The sequence below is a fragment of the Macrobrachium nipponense genome, chromosome 5 (genome assembly GCF_015104395.2).
Source record: "Macrobrachium nipponense isolate FS-2020 chromosome 5, ASM1510439v2, whole genome shotgun sequence".
Lineage (NCBI taxonomy): Eukaryota > Metazoa > Arthropoda > Malacostraca > Decapoda > Palaemonidae > Macrobrachium > Macrobrachium nipponense.
The window spans coordinates 53965600-53988401 of record NC_061107.1 but is presented as its reverse complement, the minus strand read 5'-3'; the positions used below and the strand labels follow the sequence as shown (position 1 = coordinate 53988401).

The window sequence follows — 22802 nt, the reverse complement described above, 5'->3', positions numbered from 1 at the left end:
CTGGCACATAAAAGGACGAATGGAGACACTGGAAAACTCCAGCAAGTTGCTTCCCAATGTGACTACCCTATTACAGTATAATGCCTTCTGCCGAGACCTGTTTGAGGAGTCTATTGTGACTCAAATAAAGGAACAAGCACATCAACAAAATTGCACAGTGTATCCTCAACTGGGAAAAGATTTAAGGAAACAAAAAACCAAAAATTTCCCCTTACCAAATCCAAAAAAGGCACACTTTGATAAAAAATCATATAGGCCTCCATTTACTTCCAATAGCTCTCCTCATACACAGGTAGGTAGTCAGAAGGGACAGCCCTCAAAAGGGACAAAAACCTTCACAGCAAAAAGAGTATCTTTTTCACAAGGTCCAAAAACCAGGTTATAGAGGAAAAGGAAAAGCAACACCTAAAATGCCCATTAAGGGAAAAGGCAGAGAAAGGGGGGATCCCAATAGGAATTGTTTGGTTGGGGGTTGACTTCAGAAGTTTCAAATAGAATGGAAGTCTTCTCTTTGGGGGGACAGCATTATTCTCAATGGACGGGTGGAAATGGTCTCACCCCCCTCCACCTTTGAAAGGGTTCTTTCAAAAACCGAACCTTTATGAAAGATTACATGCAGAATGCCCTCTTAAAAGGAGCCATAGAGAAACATTCTTATATTTGTCACCAGGCACTCTCTTCAGTGTTCCCAAAGGATTCTCCAGAACAAAGGGTGATCCTCGACCTGTCAACATTGAACAAACACACAGTTTGTCAAAAGTTTCGAAAGTATGTTCTGTCATTTCAAAAGGGACCTGAACCATTTCTATAGATCGGAAAGATACATATTGGCACCTTCCTATTGCCACTCCCTTCTGCCCCTTCCTAGGGTTCTGGATAGGGAAAAGTACATACAGATTCAAGGTCATGCCTTTCGGGCTAAACATTGTCCCGAGAATCTTTACAAAATTGGTGACGATAGTTGTTCAGGAACTCAGGAAAGAGGGAATACATGTGATAGATTATTTAGACAACTGGTTAGTCTGGGGAGCCACAAGAAAAGTGCCTAAAAAACCTAGGAACAGTAGTCAACAGACTCCAGTCAAAAGGCTTTCTTATAAATTGGAAAAAATCCTGTATCACAAGTCTGGGGAGCCACAAGAAAAGTGCCTAAAAAACCTAGGAACAGTAGTCAACAGACTCCAGTCAAAAGGCTTTCTTATAAATTGGAAAAAATCCTGTATCACACCCAGCAGACATTTTCAGTGGCTGGGAATATGTTGGGACATGGTTCACGGCCTTTTGTATCTTCCCCTCGTAACTCAGAACAGAATAAAGAAAAATCTCAAAATTTTCCTAACACAGTCCATTGCTTCCAGATGGCAATTAGAGCACATGATGGGTCTGCTACAGTTTGCATCTATAACAGATCCAATACTCAGGTTGCAACTGAAAAACGTGAACAAATTTTAGATGTCTCAAGCAAGAAAAAGGATGTGAGACAAATCTCACAAAATACATAAAAAACTTGGGAGATACTTTGGCCATGACACAAAAGGAATCTCTGGCAAAACAGGTCACCCGACTCCTCCATCTGTAAAAGTAACAATACACACAAATGCCTCGTTGACAGGTTGAGGAGGACATTGGGAGGATCGTCAGGTAGCGGGGAGGTGGACAGCTACTCTAAGGAATTGTCATATCAATTTCCTAGAGCTGATGGCTGTCTTTTTGTCTCTAAGAAACTCAAACCTCTGAAACAGGCACACATTCTGCTGGTCCTAGACAATACAACTGCAATGGTTTGCATCCAAAAATTGGGATCACACTCACCTCCTCTCAATATAGTAATGTTAGCCATTTTCGGATGGCACAGGAAAAGAAGTGACTCTTTGTCAAGGAACACGACAGCCTCAACAGAGTGGTCACTGGACAACCACTCCTTTCAAATAATATACAACCTACTTCCACAACTGGAAGTGGACCTCTTTGCCACATGCGATAATCACAAACTCCCAGTACATGTGTCCCCGAATGTGGACAATCAAGCAATAGCAAGAGATACCTTCCTACAGGACTGGAACAACTTGAAGACAATCTATCTTTTTCCTCCATTGTCCCAGATTTCGAAGGTTTTGAACAAGCTCCGAACCTTCAAAGGAACAGCTTACCTAATAGCCCCAAACTGACCATACAGGCATTGGTTCCTACTACTTCAGCAGCGGACAAAGAGGTCAATTCCATTACCATCCGCTGTGCTATCCGAGAAAGTAGGAGGGAAAGTCGTTTACGGATCCTCCTTTCTAAGCCGAGACCTTCATGTGTGGATTTTTTAAATATAATCTACCATGAAAACTACTCGCCCAATATTGCTAGGTATATAGTGCAAAAACTACAGACATCATCTATCCGGCAATACCAGTCCGTATGGAGAATATGGTTAGATTATATCCAGAGTGAGAGCCCAATTGAGATTTCTATAGAAACACTACTGAAACTACTGAATTTTCTTATACAACTCTTTGAAGACAAACATCTTGCAGTTACAACAATTATAGCATACAAGGCTGCACTAACAGAACCCTTGCTTTATGGATTTGGGATTGATTCCAACATAGAAGTTGTCACTTCCTTTCTGCGGTCTTTTTCTTTACAGAGACCCGCTCCCGAAAGACTTCCAATTACTTGGTCCCTAAATAAGGTACTCAAACTTTAATGTACTCCTCAATTCAACGGACCTAATGCAACCACCACATGCATGCTTCAAAAATTAATCTTCCTGGTAGCATTACCATCAGGAGTACATATTAGTGAATTGGGCTCTCTCAGATGGGGACGATATATCTCACAAACTGCTGATAACCAATTATTGTTATCCCCTGGGCCATCATTCCTGGCCAAGAATGAGAATCCTTTAAAGAGGAAAAGAGCAGCCAAGAACCAGAAGGTGCTAAGCGCCACAACCACCAAAACTGAGATTTTCAAAGAAAACGGTCCATCATAGGCATAAAATTTTTTCTCAATTTGGATTTAGTGCTTTCTGGCCCTACCATATGGCTGAAAACCCCTCAGAAGTCAATGCAAGTTTCGCCTGAAAAATTTGTAGCGAGCGGCGAATAAATTCTTAAAACCCGAAGGTGTCATGTCGCATTGCGTCCCTTCACCACTCAGTCCAGATTCCCCGGGAAAGCCATAGCCAATCACAGTGCTTCGTCAATGAGTGAGTAGGCATCTCAGCCAGTCACAGCGCGATACACTCTCTCGAGCCAATCAGCATACACGAAGCATAGCGTCACGGGATGCGGCAGATTGTAAACAAAACTTATGCAGTTCAGCTGGTTCACATATTTTGTAAACATACGCTCGTGGATGTATCCTTTTTTACATTATTTTATGGCATTTCTGCAGTGCTTTCGTGACAATGATTACCCTTTTTTTTTAACATTATTTTGGAGTATTTTTGGGTGCATTTACATTAATATTGTGGTTGGTTTTTATTATTTTACTATATATTTGTATGTATTGGTATTTTTGGGGTATTTTTTGGTATTTTCCCTTAAACGTTGATATTAATACTGATTTTCAGCTTTTTTTCTATGTATTTACATAAGTTGGAACTGTTTAAGGATGTATTTCCATTGATATTGTTGTTTATTATTTTTTATGCTAGCATGTATTTTTGGTATTTTTGGGAATTTTTTTGGTATTTTCCCAGTATTTTCCAATAAACATGGACATTAATAATGATTTTGAAATATTTTCTGTGTATATACATGATTTGGAACCGTTTTATGGTGTATTTCTGTCGATATTGTTGTTGTTTTTCATCATTTTTTATGTTCATCTATATTTTTGGTATTTTTTCGGTATTTTTCTAAAAACTTACAAAACTGACACACACAAAAAAAACTATGGTCTTTAGCTTTAAAGTGCAACAAACCCCATGTTAATACCTATTATAGTTACCGAGCTACAATATCTAAACTTTAACTTACAATTACTAATTTGCTTAAAAACGGCGCTTAGCACCTTCTGGTTCTCGGCTACTCAAATCTCCTATTCTTATAAGACAACTCAGTTTAGAGGTCAAGGAAACTGTTTCAGAATGTCCAATTTTCCTACATCCTAGCACGAACAAACCACTCTCTACAAGGGCTAAGAATAATTCTAGTGCCCCTTATTAAAAATGCTAACCCACATTCCTTTCCTAGATCACATGATATTAGAAAACTAAGCACATCATTGGCTTTTTTCAGAAATGTATCATTTGAAGGAAGTTTCTGAATGTGCTGGGTGGTCATCAGAGTCAGTATTCTTAAAACACTACAGCCATGAGCTGGAACAAATTCAAATGCACTGTTTATCAGCAGGTGGTATGGTTAGTCCTGACCCCATAGGTGCCACGAAAGAAAACCTGGGGTCTCCCTAATTACTTACTGATATCCTTGCACTAGCAAAAAAAGTCTTCACGCAGTGAAGCAAACCAAGCATACGACAGAAGCGGGCAGAGAGACGAGCAACACGTCCATCCACCAGCGCGGCCGAAAGCAAAGTGAATCCTCTCCTTGCAGTCGGACTGACCACCAACTGCCGGACAAGTAGTTAACTACCGAACCCCCTTGTTCGAAGCTTACAACCGGTTCAGCTGCCGCTAAGTACCTTCCTATTGTTAAAGGACCGAGGGTTTGTATACGTATCGGAACAATTGGCTATTTGGAAACAAAGATTTGGTTACAAAAGCAAACCAGCAAAATGTTGTAGTTCACACCAAAAATAATGTAAATTCTGTATACTTTGTATCCAATGACAAAATTCCTAAAAACTTACTTTGGCATATTCTGAATTCATGATGGAGTGGATAACTCTAGGCTCCAAATCCAGCAATACAGCACGAGGGATGTAATGCTCATCATCAGCTTGGTAGAAAAACACATCCTTCCGATCTGTTCCTTCCGTAACGTAATCTTCTAGCGTGCCCTCTGGTGAAATGCCGTGTTCCGCACATAACTTTTTCCAGAATTCAAAACCAACTGAAAAATAAAAATATTCAAAATATGAATGACTTGCAAAACTTCAGAAAAATTAAACTAAATAAAATGTCTTAAAATAATAAAAGCCCAAAAAGCCATGTACAGGGTGTTTCAAAATTAAAGCCAACCCCCCCCCCCCCCTCTACAGCATAAACTAATATTGATATGGACAAAAACAAAAGAAATTCAGAACAGGTATTTATGTAAGTTCCTCTCTCAGTATTTAATATTTTGTGTGGCCTCCATCATCCTGTACCACACAGCCTGCATTCTTGAAGGGTATGATTTCAGCAAATCACAAAAAAGCTGAGGCTCAAACTCCATTTCCCTGAGCACTTCGGTCACCTCTCTTTGCAGTTCGTTGAGGCTTGGTATACCATCATAGTTCACTGTACGCGCTTCAACACGATCCTTTAAAATACTATCAATGTTTTCACACACATTAAGGTCAGGGGAGCTACCTGGAAATTCACTTGATAAGAAGAAATCGATACCACTGTTTCGAAGCAGCTCCTGTGTCTGAAGAGCCTTGAAACATGGTGCCTTATTATGCAAAAATGTGACTTCATTGGTGATATCATCCAATTTTGCATCCCAAATGATGTCATTTTTATGATTTGGCTTCCTGACAGTGTAAATGAAGAATTCATCTGATGTGGCAACATGGAGAAAGTCAGCTTCATCCCAATCTTTAAGAAATGAACTACAAAACCATGCACGGTCTTCTCTCTGTTACCGAGTGATGTTGGGCTTGCTGATAACATGAATGGTTTGATACCAGATTTTTTCAACTCACAATATACAGCACTTCTCTTTTTCCCCCTTTTTTTCTAGTTCAAGTGCCAATTTACGTAAAGACTTTCTTGGTCTACCCACTGCCTCAGCTATAATGTCTATTGACTCCTGAGAAAGGACTTCAAGCCTTCCAAGATTTTCACTCTTTTTGCAATGACAGTCATATGTATATTTGTTCCAGTCTCTTTTAACAAAGGATTCATCTCTTTAAATGCATTTAGCTATCCAGGATCATGAAATGAAGGATGCACCAGCATCCCTGGCCTCTCTGAAGGTTATAGCCCGGATTCGGTCAATCCATCTGATTTCCTCCGAGTCGTTATCCATGGCTGTATCTAACTCTGTCACTCAGTCTGAAAATACAAGAAATGTAAAATGAAAAATAGCTTAATAGAAACTTAAGATAATTTACCTTGAGATAGGCTATAGCAGAAAACTTCATAACTTTCCATTTGCTCTGTGGAGAGAGGAACTCTAATTTCGAAACACCCGGCATACAACACTTCTGTTACCTCTTTCACCGCAGAATCAGTCAATCATACTTTGATGGGAATTTTCTGGATTTTATATAAAATTATGTACAATATGACATATGAAGGGAGCATTCTATTGAATATATAATTCAACATGAGATATGCCTCCATTGCTATTACGTATAGCAGGTGATATGCCAACACTGCTAGCAACCTATGTACAGTACAATTCATCTCTTCCTTCTTGCATCCAGCTACAAATCTGTGGTGCTAAAAGGCTGGATTTCACCAATAAAAGCAATTGTTCATCAGTTATGAAGAAGTGACATCAGTCAGAATTACCAGGAGGGCTTACAAGTACACACAAACTTGTCATGTTACAAACTCTTCCCTAAAACTAAGATAATCAGGAGGTATAATGTGGTATATGGACTTATCTGAATCCATAGCATTGAATAACTGATAGTACAAAAATTGCGGTGTACAGTGGATCCTTAGTAATCGCGAGGGATAGGGACCACAACCACCTGCGTTAAGCAAATATTGGACTTATCACACACCTCAAAAATGCATAATCTATAGTTTAACTGCCTACTTCAATAGTTAAAACATCAAAGATGCCCTACCTATACAAACTCTTATAGGCTACCTGCCTATCTTAATAGCTCAAACACTAAATATACTTTAAACTATCATATGGGTGCTAAACATTGATCTACCTTAGCCTGTTAACTGAAGATGATACACTTGTACACACTGCAATTTAAAACTATCACAAAGCTCAAACACACACTGCATGCTTCATATTGGTAGTAGTAGGCACAATTTATCTTTGAAACAGCTCCTTTGCACGTTTTATTCCTCCTTTGTGTTTTAAGTTTTATGTCTATATGTAATGCCATAAATCTCATATAAATTCTTTCCTATTTTCAGTTTCCCCTTTCAGCAGACTTGCAAACTAAAATATATTAGCTATCAATTCCTCTTTATTTTGCTGATGATGTGGCTACTGCACAAAACTATATCTACTTATTTCATGAATGAATATTTATGATAAAAAAATTAGTATTTACTATACTGAATGCAGTACCGTACCATAATACTAATGTATAAACACGGCAAAATATTGAAAGAATTATTGAGGAAAAGTATTTAGTTGCTAAAAGAAGTGCATTTATTAAAGGAATTATTTTCAATTTTCTACATAAAAGTTTATAATACAGTAATTCATATTTTATTAACAAAAGAAATTATTTTTAATTTTGTACATAAAAGTTTATAATACAGTATAATTCATATTTTATTAACAGAGAGAGAGAGAGAGAGAGAGAGAGAGAGAGAGAGAGAGAGAGAGAGAGAGAGCTTGGAACAAAATTAGACTGGTTTGGGAGGAGAATAATAACATCATTGTGTTGCTTACATATAAAATTCATATTTTCAATATTTTTATTGACTAGATATGAAACATCAATAGTGATAAAATATTCTCTTGTACTATACTGTTATGATATGTGTTATAATAATAGACTCAACTACTTGTAATGAAGCACAGTTCAGTTAAAAGCGTTCTTTTGTCTTTTGAAAAAATGATATTGTTATGATACAATAAAGTTTGTTCATACTTACCTGGCAGATATATATATAGCTGTATTCTCCGAAGTCCGACAGAATTTCAAAACTCCCGGCACACGCAAGTGGATCCGGCCAAGCGGTGGTTAGTACCCATTCCCGCCGCTGGGAGGCGGGTGTCAGGAATCATTCCCATCTTCTATTCAGATTTTCTAATGCCACTGTCCCTGAGGGGAGGTTGGGCGGGTACTTGATTATATATATCTGCCAGGTAAGTATGAACAAACTTTATTGTATCATAACAATATCATTTTGTTCATGACACTTACCTGTCAGATATATATATAGCTGATTCCCACCATTGGAGGTGGGGAGGGACAGAATAAAAGGATTTTGGGAAACATTTCACATGCAGATGATAGACATCTTGGTTCCTTACCTGTTAGCATAGCTGACTTCGTGATTACTGTCACCCAAGTCTGCTTTTGCTTTACTAGTCTCTCCAGCAAGGACGTGACCTGTATAGCTGGTGAGTTCTAGATGATCTGACAACGGGGGCGTGACCACAATGTGTCTAGACCATATTGACCATACCATGAGGGCTAAGAAGTAAAATAAATATCACCACCTGACCAACCTAGCCAAAGTTAAGGTGTTTTAACTAAGGCTTAAGAGTTAAGAAGTCTGCCATTGGCGGCGACTCAACAAATAAAATTAAGAGCTCTTCCTAACCATTTTCTACAGGATAGGATGAGTGGTACTTCTTGCCCCCAAGATTGTGTCTGCGGACACGTATGGCCCTAGCGACCAGCAGATCTCATATGACGTCTTCACATCTCTCAGGGAGTGTGAAGCGAACACAGAGTTGCTTCGCAAAAACGCGGTACTCAGGATGTAACTGAGTGCCATGCTCTGTTGAAATGCTTCCGAGGCCGCGCCCTCACCTCGTGAGCATTTACTTTAAAAGGTTTCAAATCTTTGTTCAAACATGACGAATGAGCCTCTTAGAAAGACTCCTTAAAAATAACGCCAGGGTGTTCTTCGACATGGGCAAGTCTGGTCTTTTTACGGAACACCGCAGATTGTCCGAATGACCTCGACTTTCTTTAGTTTTATCAAGATAAAACTTGAGAGCCCCGAAGGCAGGGCAGGACTCTCTGTGGCTCTTGCCCAATAATTTGTGCCATCCCCTTGATCTCCAGGCCTCTAGGCCAAGGGTTAGACGGGTTTTCGTTCTTAGCAAGAACGGAAGGCTTAGAGGACACCGAATTATGTCCTCTAAAGCCAAAACCTCTGATGATGGCTAAAACCTCACTAACCCTCTTTGCCGTAGCTAGAGTGGTTAGAAAATTAGCCTGTCTGGTCACGTGTATTAAGTTTACAGAAAGGAGAGATTCGAAATGCTTTGGCATCAGGAACTTCAGACTACGTCTAAGTTCCATGCTGGAAGCTTCGATCTAGACCATTTCAAGATTTCCGCAGACCTCAAAGATCGTGAAGGGCTTTGTTGTTTGACAGATCCGAATCTCTGAGCCTAGAGGCCATCAACAACATATTTCCGTATTCTACAATCGTTGGGACTGTTAGCTTATCCCATACTTCAGACGGAAAGGGAAGACGGTAAAGTAATTCACAGAGGTCGAGGTGGAGGAACAGTCATTCTTCCTGCACTATCTCCAGAATCGGCCCACTCCGATTGGTACACTGCAAAATATGCAGCACTGCTTTGCTTTGGCAATGAGACTTGTAATTAATCTTGAAGATCCTCTCGCTTCTCGACAGTCTGAACGCATTCAGACTCAGAGCGGAGAGGTTTTTAGGTACCTCTCGAAGTGAGGCTGTTAGAGTAGACCGATTCTCTCGGGAAGGGTCCTTGGAAAGTGCTCTCGAAGGACGTGACCTCTGTGAATCCAGCCTCTCGAAGGCATGGGGTGATCACCGTCTTTCTCGCTCCCTCTGACGCCAGCGATTATCTTATTATATTTCCTAAGCTTTTGAATAGGGGAAAAGAGACTAACCAACTATCCCCATTCCATACTATATGATGGCGTCTATTGCTACCGCTCTCGGATCGAGAATAAGGAAGCAATGTAGAGGAAGCTTCTTTGTCTTCAATATTGCGAAGAAATCTACGAAAGGACGTCTCCAAAGTCTCCACAACTCTCGACTTACTTCTAAGCGAGGATTACTCAGACGTCAGTAGTTGCTGCCGTCGATCGAGAAGATCCGCACGGACGTGCAATAGTGTAACGAACCTCTTGAGGATCGTTACGTTCCGTGCCTATGTCGATAACCATCTCTCTCTTCTTGGGATATGAGAGAGCTGCGAAATTATCTGAGATGATTTGGACCAATCTACCAAAAACTCACTCTTCGAGGAACTGGAGAGCCAACCAAATTGCTTCCAATTCTCTTAGATTATGTGCCAGGACCTCTGTACCTCTGTCCGGATGCCTGGCACCCTCTCGGTATCACCTGAGGTGATCGTCAACCCATTGAGAGATGTTTAGAATTATTTCTAAATCTTTGATGTTATTTCAGTTCTCCTGTAGGAAAAACTGTAGTTCTGAATTGCAGTCTATTCAGGGAAACAAGCTTCTCCAGCGAGGAAATGGTCCCCAGCAGATTCATCCATTCCCTCACTAAGCATGCTTCCTTTCCTAATAAGGCTGCGCTTTGCATAAGCAGGAGAGCATTATTATAGTGCTATGCCGCTGTAGACTCGTACAGAATTCTGTTACAGTGCGGTAATCAGCGCCGAACAGGTCTAAGATATCTCTGTTGAAAATTTCTTAGCAAAAGGAAGTCGTATTTATTCATGATTACTAGAAATCCCCTCAAACCGAGGCTAAAGTCCATGATTGTAGGGCAGAGATACGGTTCGTCAATCAATCCCGCGGGAGAGAGAGACGTAATCAACAGCACATAACAGCGAGCTACCTGATACTGACTTGGTGAATGGTGACTGGTGAATCAGTTACAGCAGCTTACTTTCACCTTCTCGCAGCATTATGCCGAGTTGCCAGCTACTCTATTTTACTAAGGAATAGATATTCCACTTTTTGAACATTAACTCTCAAGTTGGCATATTTAAGCGAAACAGAATTCGCTAAATACAGAAGCTGATTTGTGTTGACGTAACACTACGCTTAATTAACCAAATGTTAAATCGGAAACTCCTGGAAAGTTGCCGGGAGTACCGATTAAATATACTGCGTCATCCACAATGACAGCAGCCTTCTATCGTAGTCTCGGCTCGCACTATTCTGCCTGAGTTACCAGCTACTCTTTCTACGAAGGAATAGGTTTGTTACTATTCTCGATCAGAAGGCAATTCTCAAGCACGCATATTTGAGCGAAACATAATTCGCTAGATGCAGACACTGAGTTAGTGTTGTTGTAACAATACCTTTTAGCGTTGTCCTTCCAGCGGAAACTCCTGGAAGTTTGCAGGAAGGACCGATTAAATACACTTACAATAACTGTCTTTTCGGTTGCCATCTGTAGAGGTAACCATGTTATGCGTATATGACTTGAACCCTACATTAGTAATATGACGCAAAGATAAAATACGTAAGTATTGAAGTCACTTGAACATCTAATTCTCTACTACATTCTTTCCTCGACGAGGAAGAGAGAGAGAATGGAAATCGACTGTCTTCGTTCTCTTGGCAAAGAGAACGAATTAACATTATTCGAATGGAGATCCTCAAGTGAGAACCGAGGATCGAAAAGGACAGTTCAAGCTTCTTATGATATTGGACATAAGACTTCATGGACGTAGTCTACAAGTCTTTTTCCTGGATGAGCCTCTGACTAATGAATGAGAGATCTTTCGAATTTTGTTAATGAGAGCTTATCCGCTTATGCGATAAAATGTTATTAAGATCTTTGTCAATGAGAACTAACACATTTACATGACAGAAAGTAATCCAGGAATTCGAGCATATAGTTTTCCCGATTCCCGCAGAAAACGAGGAAGGGGCAGGATTCCTAATCAGAGACTGGGCTTACGACAGGTAGGACCTTAATGTTCCCCTTCGGCAGCGCAGTCCCGAAAGCAGACGAGGTGTTTTATGACACCGAAATCTGCCTACAGTTTTTCTGGGAATTCATCAAGTCATGGATTCTATTGAACGCTCTCTTCGTAGAAAGCGAAGTAGACATCTTGACGAGACCAAACTCCTTCCTCTTCTTCGAAGACGCCCTCTTGAAGACTGTTCTTGCAGGAATCCTGGCGAACGTCTTGATGCATAGGACGCCTAACGTTCTGAAGAACGTCCTTGTAAGTGCTCTGCTGAGCGACATGACGTGTAGGATGCCGAACGTCTTCAAAAGCGTCCTTGCTAGCGTCCTGGCGAGCGTCCAGATGTGTAAGACATCGAGCGTCTTCCAAAAAGCTTATCAATGTTTATGACGTCGAGCGTCTTCCAGAGTGTCCTGATGAGCGTCTCTTTGTGTAGGACGTCGAGCATCTGCAAAAGCTTCCTCACGTCTCAATGCACAGGACGTTGAGCGTCTTCAAGAGACGTCCTCGCGAGTGTCTTACGAGGCGGTATTGTGTGCATAGAACACCAAGGGTTCTGAACGGCATCTCAGAGAGGATCTTGTCGAGCGCCCTGATGCATGAAAGGCCATAAGACTTGACCATACCGTAGTCTTAAAGTGAATTCTCTACTACATTCATCTTCTCACTAAGCATGTACTCTAATAAGCCATGCTTTCGTAAGCATGAGAGCATTATATAATATATAGTGTTCTGCTGCGTTAGATTCCTTTAATAATGTTACCTACGGTAAACAGCATTGAAAGGCTGTAATATCTTTCTTATTGAAAGCTTCTTAGCAAAAGGCAGACAATATTTTATTTATGTTTGCTTAACTATCCCCTCAATCCGAGGCTAAGACCGCGATTGTAGGGGAGAGATACGGTTAGTCATTCCATCCCGCAGGACCGACCTCTCATGACTGAGAAATAGATGGTTACTGCGTTGGTCTTAAGCGATAGCAGCCTCCGTTAGCTGTCTGGCCTTACGTCGGTTCCAGAGTTGCCAGTACTCCATTCAATAAAGGAATCTTATAAAATTATTATCGAACTTCAGGAAGTTCTTATTAATGTATATTTAAGCGAAACAAGACTTCGATAAATCTAGAAGCTAATTAGGTATTGTCATAACAATCCCTTTAGGCGTAGTCCTTCCTAGGAAAGTCCTGTAAGGATACTGGTAATTGAGTTGCACAGCAAAGAAGTAACTACGGAATGTGCTTATGATTTGACCGTATCGTATTATCATACAGCAGATACTCTACTACCTTGTTTCCCTGCCGAGGCAGATAGAGAAAGGAAAAAACTTTTACTATCTTCGTTCTTTTCGTTAATAGAACGATAGAAAGAGTATATATATCTCCTTAAGGAAGGAAGTTAATCCAGGAACTCTTTAAATCTTCGTAATTTCCTCATAAATCGCGGAAGAGAGAGAATTCCTGTTTACGGAAGGAAGTAGATATTTCCTATCCGCCATCATACCCAAACGTCGATAAGATTCTTATTAAGAAACCAAGGTTTCTTCCTGAACATCTTGATAAAAACTTCGACATGACTTTGCTTATCAAATACGGAGGCGTCCCGAAAAGCGTCCTCAAAAGCGTCCTGTCTTCAAGGGGAGCGCCGCTCATGAAGCGTGCTAGTCATAAGCCGATGTACGGTGATCGTCGTCCGGACGAGTATTATGGACGTTCGCAACTCCTGACAAAGACGGCGGCCGCCTGTGCGACATCTTGCGTCTCTGTCACGCTCATCGACACTTTCAGAAACGCACTCAAAAGGACGCCTGTGTGCTCTTGGGTGCGAGGATGTAGAAGCGACGAGCAAGGAAAAGGAGAAGAAGACTGCCTGACTTGACAGACAGACAGCCTCAAATCCTTCCTTCAGTAAATGTGTTTTGCCCTTCTTTTGGCGAAAACGAGGCCAACCGAGAAGGGCTGATCCTGTGAGAAGACGAGGGTACGCCTTCTTCCTTTTCACAGTAACAATGATAAGGCGATCTGGGCGCTTAACAGCGTTCTACTTCCTATTTCCTTCTTCTTTCTCCCATGCGTTGGAAAGTCGTCAAATTGTTAAGGCGGCGATTACAATCGCATGACAATAGAGAGAGAGGACGTGAAGCGTCCTCCTCAATAAGCTTCTATTTAAAGGGCGCGAGTCCTTCCGAGAGCTCCAACCCCCGTACGGGGAGGACGCCTCGGAGGACGAGAAGCAATCCTTCAGGATTCGTGCACGTGCACGATCTTTGGCAGCCTGAGAAGCGTCTTCAGGTCCTGCCGAAGGGACGCCAGATCGGTGGGGGTTCCTCGTAACCCTCCTTCGGCTTTCGACATGCCCTCTCCCTGTGGTCCTGGGAGTCCGACAGAGGTCTAGACCTAGAGGCGTTATAAGGCCGATCTGACGCCCCCTCCACAACACTAGGGGCACTAATTCAACATCACTACACTCACAACACTCATTGGAGAGCGAGCACTTTAGATTCCAATTACTGATGTAATCCACCATAACAGAAAGGGCATTACCTCTCACAGACACTTCCTCTCCGTTTACTGATCTTGGAGGAAAACCTCCTGATTCTATTACGCTCTAATTTGCGTACATACGAATCATACATCTTCTTTCGGAATCAGTCAATTATTACACTAATTACATTGATGTTTCAACAAGAATTATGTACACGTCGTGCACATTAAGTGAGAATATATCGAAAGTTTCGTTATTCTCACCTAACCCCTTGCAGACAACAAAGTCTGAAACTAGTCTAACTAGAATCAGACTTCTTAAGTCAAGAAAATCAAAATTAAATCAATTTATGATAGCGTATGCCTAGCCGCAAATCCAAGTTAATAAACCAAAAAGAAAACAACCAAGATACTTAAGCGGCAATGAAGTTCCAAAATCCTAGACGGAGGTAATGAAAACAGGTGTTTACATTACCGGCGACAGAAGAAAATCTGAATAGAAGATGGGAATGATTCCTGACACCCGCCTCCCAGCGGCGGGAATAGGTACTAACCACCTGGCCGACCACTGCGTGTGCCGGGAGTTTTGAAATTCTGTCGGACTTCGGAGAATACAGCTATATATATATCTGACAGGTAAGTGTCATGAACAAATGACAATTTGTTGAAAATTGAATTTTTCCTAAGTATACAAACCTGAGGTCCTTTAACAATAGGAAGTAGCTAGCGGCAGCTGGAACGGTCGTAAGCTTCGAACAAGAGGAGAACGGTAGTTAACTGCTTGTCCGACAGTGCGCGCGCAGCGCACCTGGGAGGTGAAAAATCACTTTTGCTTTAGGCCCATGCAAAAAACGCAGAGTGAGGGGTGGCATGAGGTGGGACTATATGTAAAGGACCTCAGGTTTGTATAGTTAGGAAGAATGCAATTTTCGACAAATTGTCATTTGTTCCCATACGTTATACAAACCCTCGGTCCTTTAACAATAGGAAGACTCACTTCTTGGTGGGAGGAATCTGAGTCTTTGTGAACAGACTGGTGTTCGCCCAACCTTGGAATGCCTCCCTGGTCGTAAGAGCGAGGGAGGGATCCAAACCTCTGTCCGATTGATTGGGGTGTGCACCGCAGGATCAATGGTCAGACCTCTGGACCGAGTACTAAGAGAGAGGCAAGCGTATCTCTTCGTACCAGCAAGCAAGAACTTGTTCCTGTTTGCAAGAGGCAACATAAAGTTATGGGTTTGTCTCTTGTTGGATTCCACTTCCCCCCCTTGTTGGGGTAAGTGGTGGATAATTGCTCCCATCCCTATTGAAAAGGATAGGATGGGGCTCTGTCGAGTAGCTCACCTGCATCTCGTCCTTATCCAGCAGGGTGATGACCGTATCCCTCTACCCACAGGTAGAGGGGGAGAAAAAGATGGGAAGAGGAGCCAGTCACTCTCTCATTCACTCATCCATTCTTACAGTCACACCAGGACTCGATGCTGTTCAGCCTGCGAGGGTCTGGGTTCGCTACACAACGTGTTGAGCAGCCACCACGGGTCCCAAGGAAAAAGATCCAAGTACCTGTGGGCAATATCCCGAAGGTAGAAGGAGGTGCATGTGGTCTGGTTGGACCAGACCCCTGCCTTCAGTACCTGCGCCACGGAGAAGTTCTTGCGGACAAAGCAGCATCTCCTTCGCATTGAAGGCGGTGAAGTCCATTAGAGAGGGGATTGTGAAGGACTCGAACCGATCATCAGGGACTGAAGAGTTCTGAGTCTTCGCTACGAAGTTCGGTACGAAATCGAGCGTCACGGATCCCCATCCCCTGGATGCTTGACTTCGCAGGAAAAGTCATGCAGTTCCCTCAGAGGAAAAGAAGGGAATAGTCATATGACCTATCCCTCTTCTCGACTTTGGTGATGTCCAGTACCCATACTGGTCTATCCGTCTGCAGCGAAGTGTCTCGCATCCTCCTATCCCCATGCAGCGAAGTTCTTCTCGGTAGTGGATAGGTCACCGCCACTCCATGGTGGGTGTCGATGGTATGGGTACTGGGACAAGCTATTAGGAAAAAGTAATGATTGACCGGGAACCACCGAACTAAGTCCACAGCCTAGTTCATAACTGACTCGGGCGCTCTGACAGCTGCCGACTGACTGGTTCGGTAGTAAGGCAAGTTGTCCAAGCATCCGAGTAAGTCATGTGACCTTCGCCCTTTAAAGGGTTATGCCGAGAGACCAAACAAATAGTGTATTTGTTTGTCACCGATGCCGGATGGCGAGGTGATTATTCTCTTAAGGCATGTGCCCAACAGGCGAAAGTCAATTGCCTTCTAGAGACCGAGGTCCCTGATGGCAAGACATTCTCATAGTAGTTGAATCTCAGCTAAGGAGAAACAACACTATGTGCCGTGGAAGACGAAGGTAGACACTGAATGCAACCTACGTCTTCACAGGCGAATCGAACGAAGGATTCTCACGATTCTGAACCTTTGCTTACAAATGACTGAAAACGCTAACCGCTATTTCATTGCTGTCCGGTGAGGAGTCGTAGTTGCAATGAAAGCGGGGCACTTTTCTGTAATGAAAACACAAGGGAGGGCCGCCTGAAGAACTGCTTCTCATGGGCTGAACATTTGGAAGTAGAGCTGGCAGGTCGGGGAGTAGGCGATGTCTTCCGATACATCTGTTAATTCGGGGTGAACAATGTTATTGTCATGATACAATAAAGTTTATAGACTCAGTCGACCCCGATAGAAATTAGAATTTCGCGGCACACTCTACAGGTAGGTCAGGTGATCTACCGCCCCGCCGCTGGTGGCGGGAATAGGAATCATTCCCGTTTTCTAAGACAGATTTTCTCTTCCACCTGTCTCCTGAGGGGAGGTCGGGTGGGCCATACACCGTATATATCTGCCAGGTAAGTATGCATAAAACTTTATTGTATCATGACAATAACATTTTTATGCATTCAACTTACCTGTCAGATATATACTTAGCTGATTGGCACCTTTGGCGGAGGGTAAGAGACAGCTAATTTACTGAAATAGACAGGAAACAACATATGTTGTAGGTAATAAAATTAAAAACCTTGATTCCTACCTGTGTTAGCGAAAGACTTCATGGCTACTGCCTAGGAGCCCGTATCGCTTCAAGAGCCTCAGCGAGGTAGTGACCTCATGCTAAGAGTTCTTGATGGTCTGTTACAGGGGTCTTACCCACTTACGCTTCAGAACCTTAGATCTTGTCAATGGGGTCCTATCCACTTACATGACAAAACACCTTGCCTATTGGCATGATCATAGAGCATGACACTAATCCCGATCACCTGATCCTAATTGGGGTTAGTACTAAGATTGAAAGGAGTCATCCCCGAACATCCTTTCAAGCAACCCACAACTCAACAACAATATTAAAAGTAATTATTAAAAATATAAAAACAAATTAAGGATCAGCGTTTCTGCCTCCATTTCCCAGCATAGTATCCGCTGATACATAAGGTCCAAGAGAAAAACATTTATCATATGTTACTTTAACATCCTTTAAATAGTGGGATGCAAATACTGAATTGCACCTCCAATAAGTTGCTGCTAAAATGTTTCTCATGGACATATTCTTCGTAAAAAAAAGGGAAGTTGCTACAGCCCGGACTTCGTGAGCTTTTACTCTCAGCAGCTGTAAAGAGTTCTCTTGGCAATTCCTGTGAGCTTCGGTAATTACATTTCTGACAAAGAACGCCAGTGCGTTCTTTGACATAGGTCTTTTGGGTTTCTTACCGAACACCAAAGACTTTGTCGACATCCCTGAAGCTGTGTCTTCTTTTTTAAATAGATTTTAAGGTCCTGACTGGGCAAAGGGACCGATCCAACTCTCTACCTACCAGAGAAGAGAGTCCCCTTGACTTCGAAACTTCTAGGCCAAGCTTAGGAAGGGTTTTCATTCTTTGCTAGGAAAAGATCCTGGAAAGAAATAACAGCCGAGTCTTTTTTAAATCCCACCCGAGAGTCCAAAGCATGCAATTCACTGATCCTCTTAGCAGTTCCGAGAGCCAACAGGAATATGCATTTGCTAGTAAGATCTCTGAATGAGATTTTATCTAGAGGTTCGAACCTGTCCGAAATCAAGAAGTTTTAGGAACATACGTCCAGGTTCCAACTCGGGGGAATAGACGATCTCAATTTCGTAGTCTCAAAAGACCTGATGAGATCATGAAGATCCTTATTATTCTCGAGATTCAGCCCTCTGTTTCTAAAAACAGCTGAGAGCATGCTCCTATATCCCTTGATAGTGGATACGGCCAATTTGGATTCTTCTCTTAAGAAGAGGAGAAAATCCGCGATTTCGGTTACAGAGGTATTGGAAGAGGACAGCTTCTTCGACCTACACCATCTACGGAAAACTTCCCACTTCGATTGGTAGACCCGCAAGGTAGAGGCTCTGCGGGCTCTAGCAATTGCAGTTGCCACTCTCTTTGAAAAGCCTCTCGCTCTGACCAGTCTTTCGATAGTCGAAAGGCAGTCAGGGAGAGACTGGATGTTTTTGTGGAACTTCTCGAAGTGGGGTTGTCTGAGCAGATCTGTCCTGTTTGGTAGAGATCTGGGGAAGTCCACCGTCCATTCCAGTACCTCTGTGAACCAGATTCGGGAAGGCCAAAAGGGAGCAATCAGAGTTAGTCTCATTCCCTCTGATGCCACAAATTTTCTCAGTACTTCCCCCAGCAATTTGAATGGGGGAAAGGCGTAGGCGTCTATGCCTGACCAATCCATGAGGAAAGCATCGATCGCCGTGGCTCTGGGATCTTCTTCTAGCGAGCAAAAGTTGTCTATCTTCCTGGAGAGGAACGTGGCAAACAGGTCGATCTGGGGTCTTCCCCAGAGGGACCATATTTGTCTGCAGACTTCTGAGTGGAGCATCCACTCTGTCGGGAGTACCTGGTTCTTTCTGCTCAAAACCTGTCTGCCCCTTAGGTTTTTTACTCCTTGAACAAAACCTTGTCCGCAGAATAATGCCCCGTTCCTCTGTCCACCGGTTAATAGATCTCTCGCTATTTCGTTCAGTGAGAAAGAGTGAGTGCCCCCTTGATTCCGGATGTAAGCCAGAGCTGTGGTATTGTCGGAATTGACTTGAACTACCACTCCTCTGACTTCCGCTTCGAAGTATTCCAGGGCTAGATGAATGGCCATGAGTTCCTTCGCATTGATGTGCAGAGTAGTCTGTTGTTTGGTCCAGGTACCTGACACTTCCTTTGGACCCAGTGTTGCTCCCCAACCTGCTTCCGAGGCATCGGAAAACAACACTTGGTGAGGGTTCCGAATCAAGAGGGACACCCCTTCGTTCTTTGCTAATGGGGTTAACCACCACTTCAGGTCGGATTTTATCCCCTGTTGAATGGGAAAAACGTCTGACAAGTCTCCTGTCTTTTGACTCCACATTTGTTTGAGATAAAATTGCAGAGGACTGAGATTTAATCTCCCTAGGGAAATGAACTGCTCTAACGAGGAAAGGGTGCCCAGCAGACTGAGCCATTCCCTCGCCGAGGTCCGTTTTTTCCCTAAGAAGTTCGAGATCTTTTCTAAGCCTCGAGCAATCTCTCTTGAGATGGAAACGCCCGAAAACCCCGAGAATCCATCTGTATCCCCAGATAGACTATGTTCTGTCTGGGGATTAATTGTGATTTCTCGAGGTTCACGAGTAGTCCCAGAGATTTTGTCAAATTCAAAGTCTTCTCCAAGTCCTTCAAGTACTGACTTTCCGATTTTGCTCTTATTAGCCAATCGTCCAGATAAAGGGATATATTTATTCCTTCTAGATGTAGCCATCTCACAACGTTCATCATTAGCTTCGTGAACACCTGAGGGGCCGTAGACAGGCCGAAGCATAGGGCTCTGAATTGGAATACTTTTCCCTGCATCATGAACCGGAGATATTTCTTCGATGATGGATGCAGGGGGACATGAAAGTAAGCATCTTGTAGATCTAAGGAGACCATCCAATCTCCTGGACGAAGAGCCGCAAGAACCGATTTTGATGTTTCCATAGAGAACTTTGTGTTCTCCACAAATCGGTTCAATGCGCTCACATCGAGGACCGGTCTCCACCCTCCAGAGGATTTTGGAACCAGAAAAAGACGGTTGTAGAATCCTCGGGAATGCGGATCCCGAACCACTTCGATGGCCTCCTTTTGCAACATCTGTTCTACCAGTTGCAAAACAGTGGTCCCCCCGTATTCGCGGGGGATGCGTACCAGACCCCACCGTGAATAGTTAGAACCCGCGAATGTTTGGAACCCCTATAAAAATGCTAAAAACAGCCTATTTTGTTAGTTAAAACTCAAGAAAAACCCACTAAAATTTTTCATACATGGTTTTTTTAATAGTTTTATCACAAAAAGTGCATTTTATGATGAAATTCATCAAAAAAACCAGGAATTTGTGGATATTTATCATAGAAAAATACCGCGAATGCGCGAATTTTCCGCGAATAATGCAGGGAAACGTTCCCGAGAGAAATCCGCGAATGTGTGAGTCCGCGAATCTGGAGAACGCGAATACGGGGGGTCCACTGTAATGCTTCTTTCTTGGCAGGGTCCCTGTATTGGGCTGGCAGTTCCCTTGCGTTTGTTGTCAAGGGAGGCCTGTCTCGAAAGGGGATCATATATCCCTTCGTTACCACTGAAAGGGACCATCTTTCTGCCTGTCTCCGAGTCCATTCTTCGGAAAATTTCCGAAGTCTGGCTCCTACCGGTGCTTGAAGGACTGGTGTCTCATTTTGCTTTCTTGATAGGTCTGAATGAAGACCTACCTCTCTTCTGTACTCCTCTCTTCTTAAAGGAGGGTCTGGTCAAGGAGCTCCCTCGAAAGGGCTGTTGAGGAGTACGATTCTCTCTCTTATCAGGCACCGAAGTTCTTGATTTCTTTGCAGATTGGGCCAAGAGATCTTGTGTGGCCTTTTCTGTCAAAGAATGAGAAAATGGTTCCTTATAGTTGTTCAGGAAACCAATTGGTCGACAGAGGAGCATAAAGAAGAGATGACCTATGAATGGGAGAACTGCTTCGTCAGAAAAGGCAGCTAAATAAGACTCTCTTCAGAATTCCAGTTCCAAACCAGCGAGGCCACCTCTCCTGATCCATCTTGAACCGCTTTGTCCATGCAGACAGTACACTATAGAGGACTTCTGGACTAAGAGATTCATTCTCTTGAGTCTTTTTGGCCAACACCCCAAGGGACCAGTCTAGAAGTTAAAAACTTCTAAGACTTAAAACAATCCCTTGAGGAGATGTCCAACTCAGAAGTCTCCATGTGATCTTTGCTGATGAGAAGGCTTGTATCCCTTGACGAATCCACCAGGTTCGAAAAATCTGCTTCGGCAGTGGTAGGGAGAGCTAGACCAGTGATTCGCCCGTCTCGTACCAAATTCCCTTCTTTCCTGATAGTCTGGAAGGAGGGCAGGCAAAGACTGTCTTCCCCGCCTTCTCCTTGGATTTAAACCAATTTCCTACGAATCGGAGAGCCTTATTCATGGAAATGGTTGGCTTCATTTAATGAAAGATGATTGCTTCGGGACCTTAGTACTTGTAAATAATGAAATTTGGAGAAGAGGGGAGGAGTCAGTCGCTTAAAGAGTCCCCAAACTGAATTGAAGTAGGGCTGCCATTGTCTTTTGTAGTCTGACAAGCCCTGGAGCCGAGTGGTCTTCAGATCCGTCCGAAACTTCTTCCAAATCCAACTCTATTTCCGAAGAGGATTTCTTATTCTCCATAGGAGACGGGTCTCTTGCCGTATCTGCCCCACTCTCACAAGAACGACGACCGCCTGTGCGATAACTTGCGTCCTTACGAGAGATAGGTTGATCCTGCAAGACGACCTTATCCTTCTCCTGGCAAGAGTGACAGGCGCCTGTGCGACACCTTTCTCTCCTCTCAGAGGAAGGATGTCCTCTCCTATCGCTTTCGCCGGAACCACCTATATCCTGACAAGGGCTACGGCCGCCCGTGCGACACCTAGTTTCCCTGTCAGGTAAAGGTTTATCCTTCTGAAAGCTAGACAAATCCTCCTGGCTTAATTGTCTTTTGGAAGAAGTCCGTCTCTTGGATGTCACTTGTGGCTCATTTCGCCAGGTTGGCGCTCATGGCTCCTTGCGCCAGGCTGGCGCTTCTGGCGCATTGCGCCGGGATGGCGCTTCTGGCGCATTGCGCCAGGATGGCACTTCTGGCGCAGGCTGGCGCATCTGGCGCTTCTGGTTCTTCTGGCTCTTCTGAATCGTAAAGAGCTTCTAGCGCATCTGGCGCATTCTTCGTTCTCATCCTAGTAGAATCCGAAACTTTCGTTATTTCTTTCCTTCCCTTCGTTTTCTTTATCGGAAGGAAAGAGTCCTTTTTTCTGGGAGTCTCCTTCGTAAAAACTCCTACTAAAGCGGAAAGCTGCTCCTGTACATTTAGGAGAATCTTCGCCGCAGCATTCTCTTTCTCC

General features: G+C 43.1%; 1 protein-coding gene across 1 annotated transcript in view; it reads right to left on the bottom strand.

Annotated features, from left to right (window-relative positions):
• LOC135215332 (tubulin gamma-1 chain) overlaps window positions 1-22802 on the bottom strand; it is a gene marked incomplete in the record, with an annotated part of 244554 nt that overhangs the window by 156929 nt on the left and 64823 nt on the right. The window contains 1 exon segment of the mRNA XM_064249891.1: window positions 4807-5009. Coding sequence (XP_064105961.1) covers window positions 4807-5009 — 203 coding nt within the window.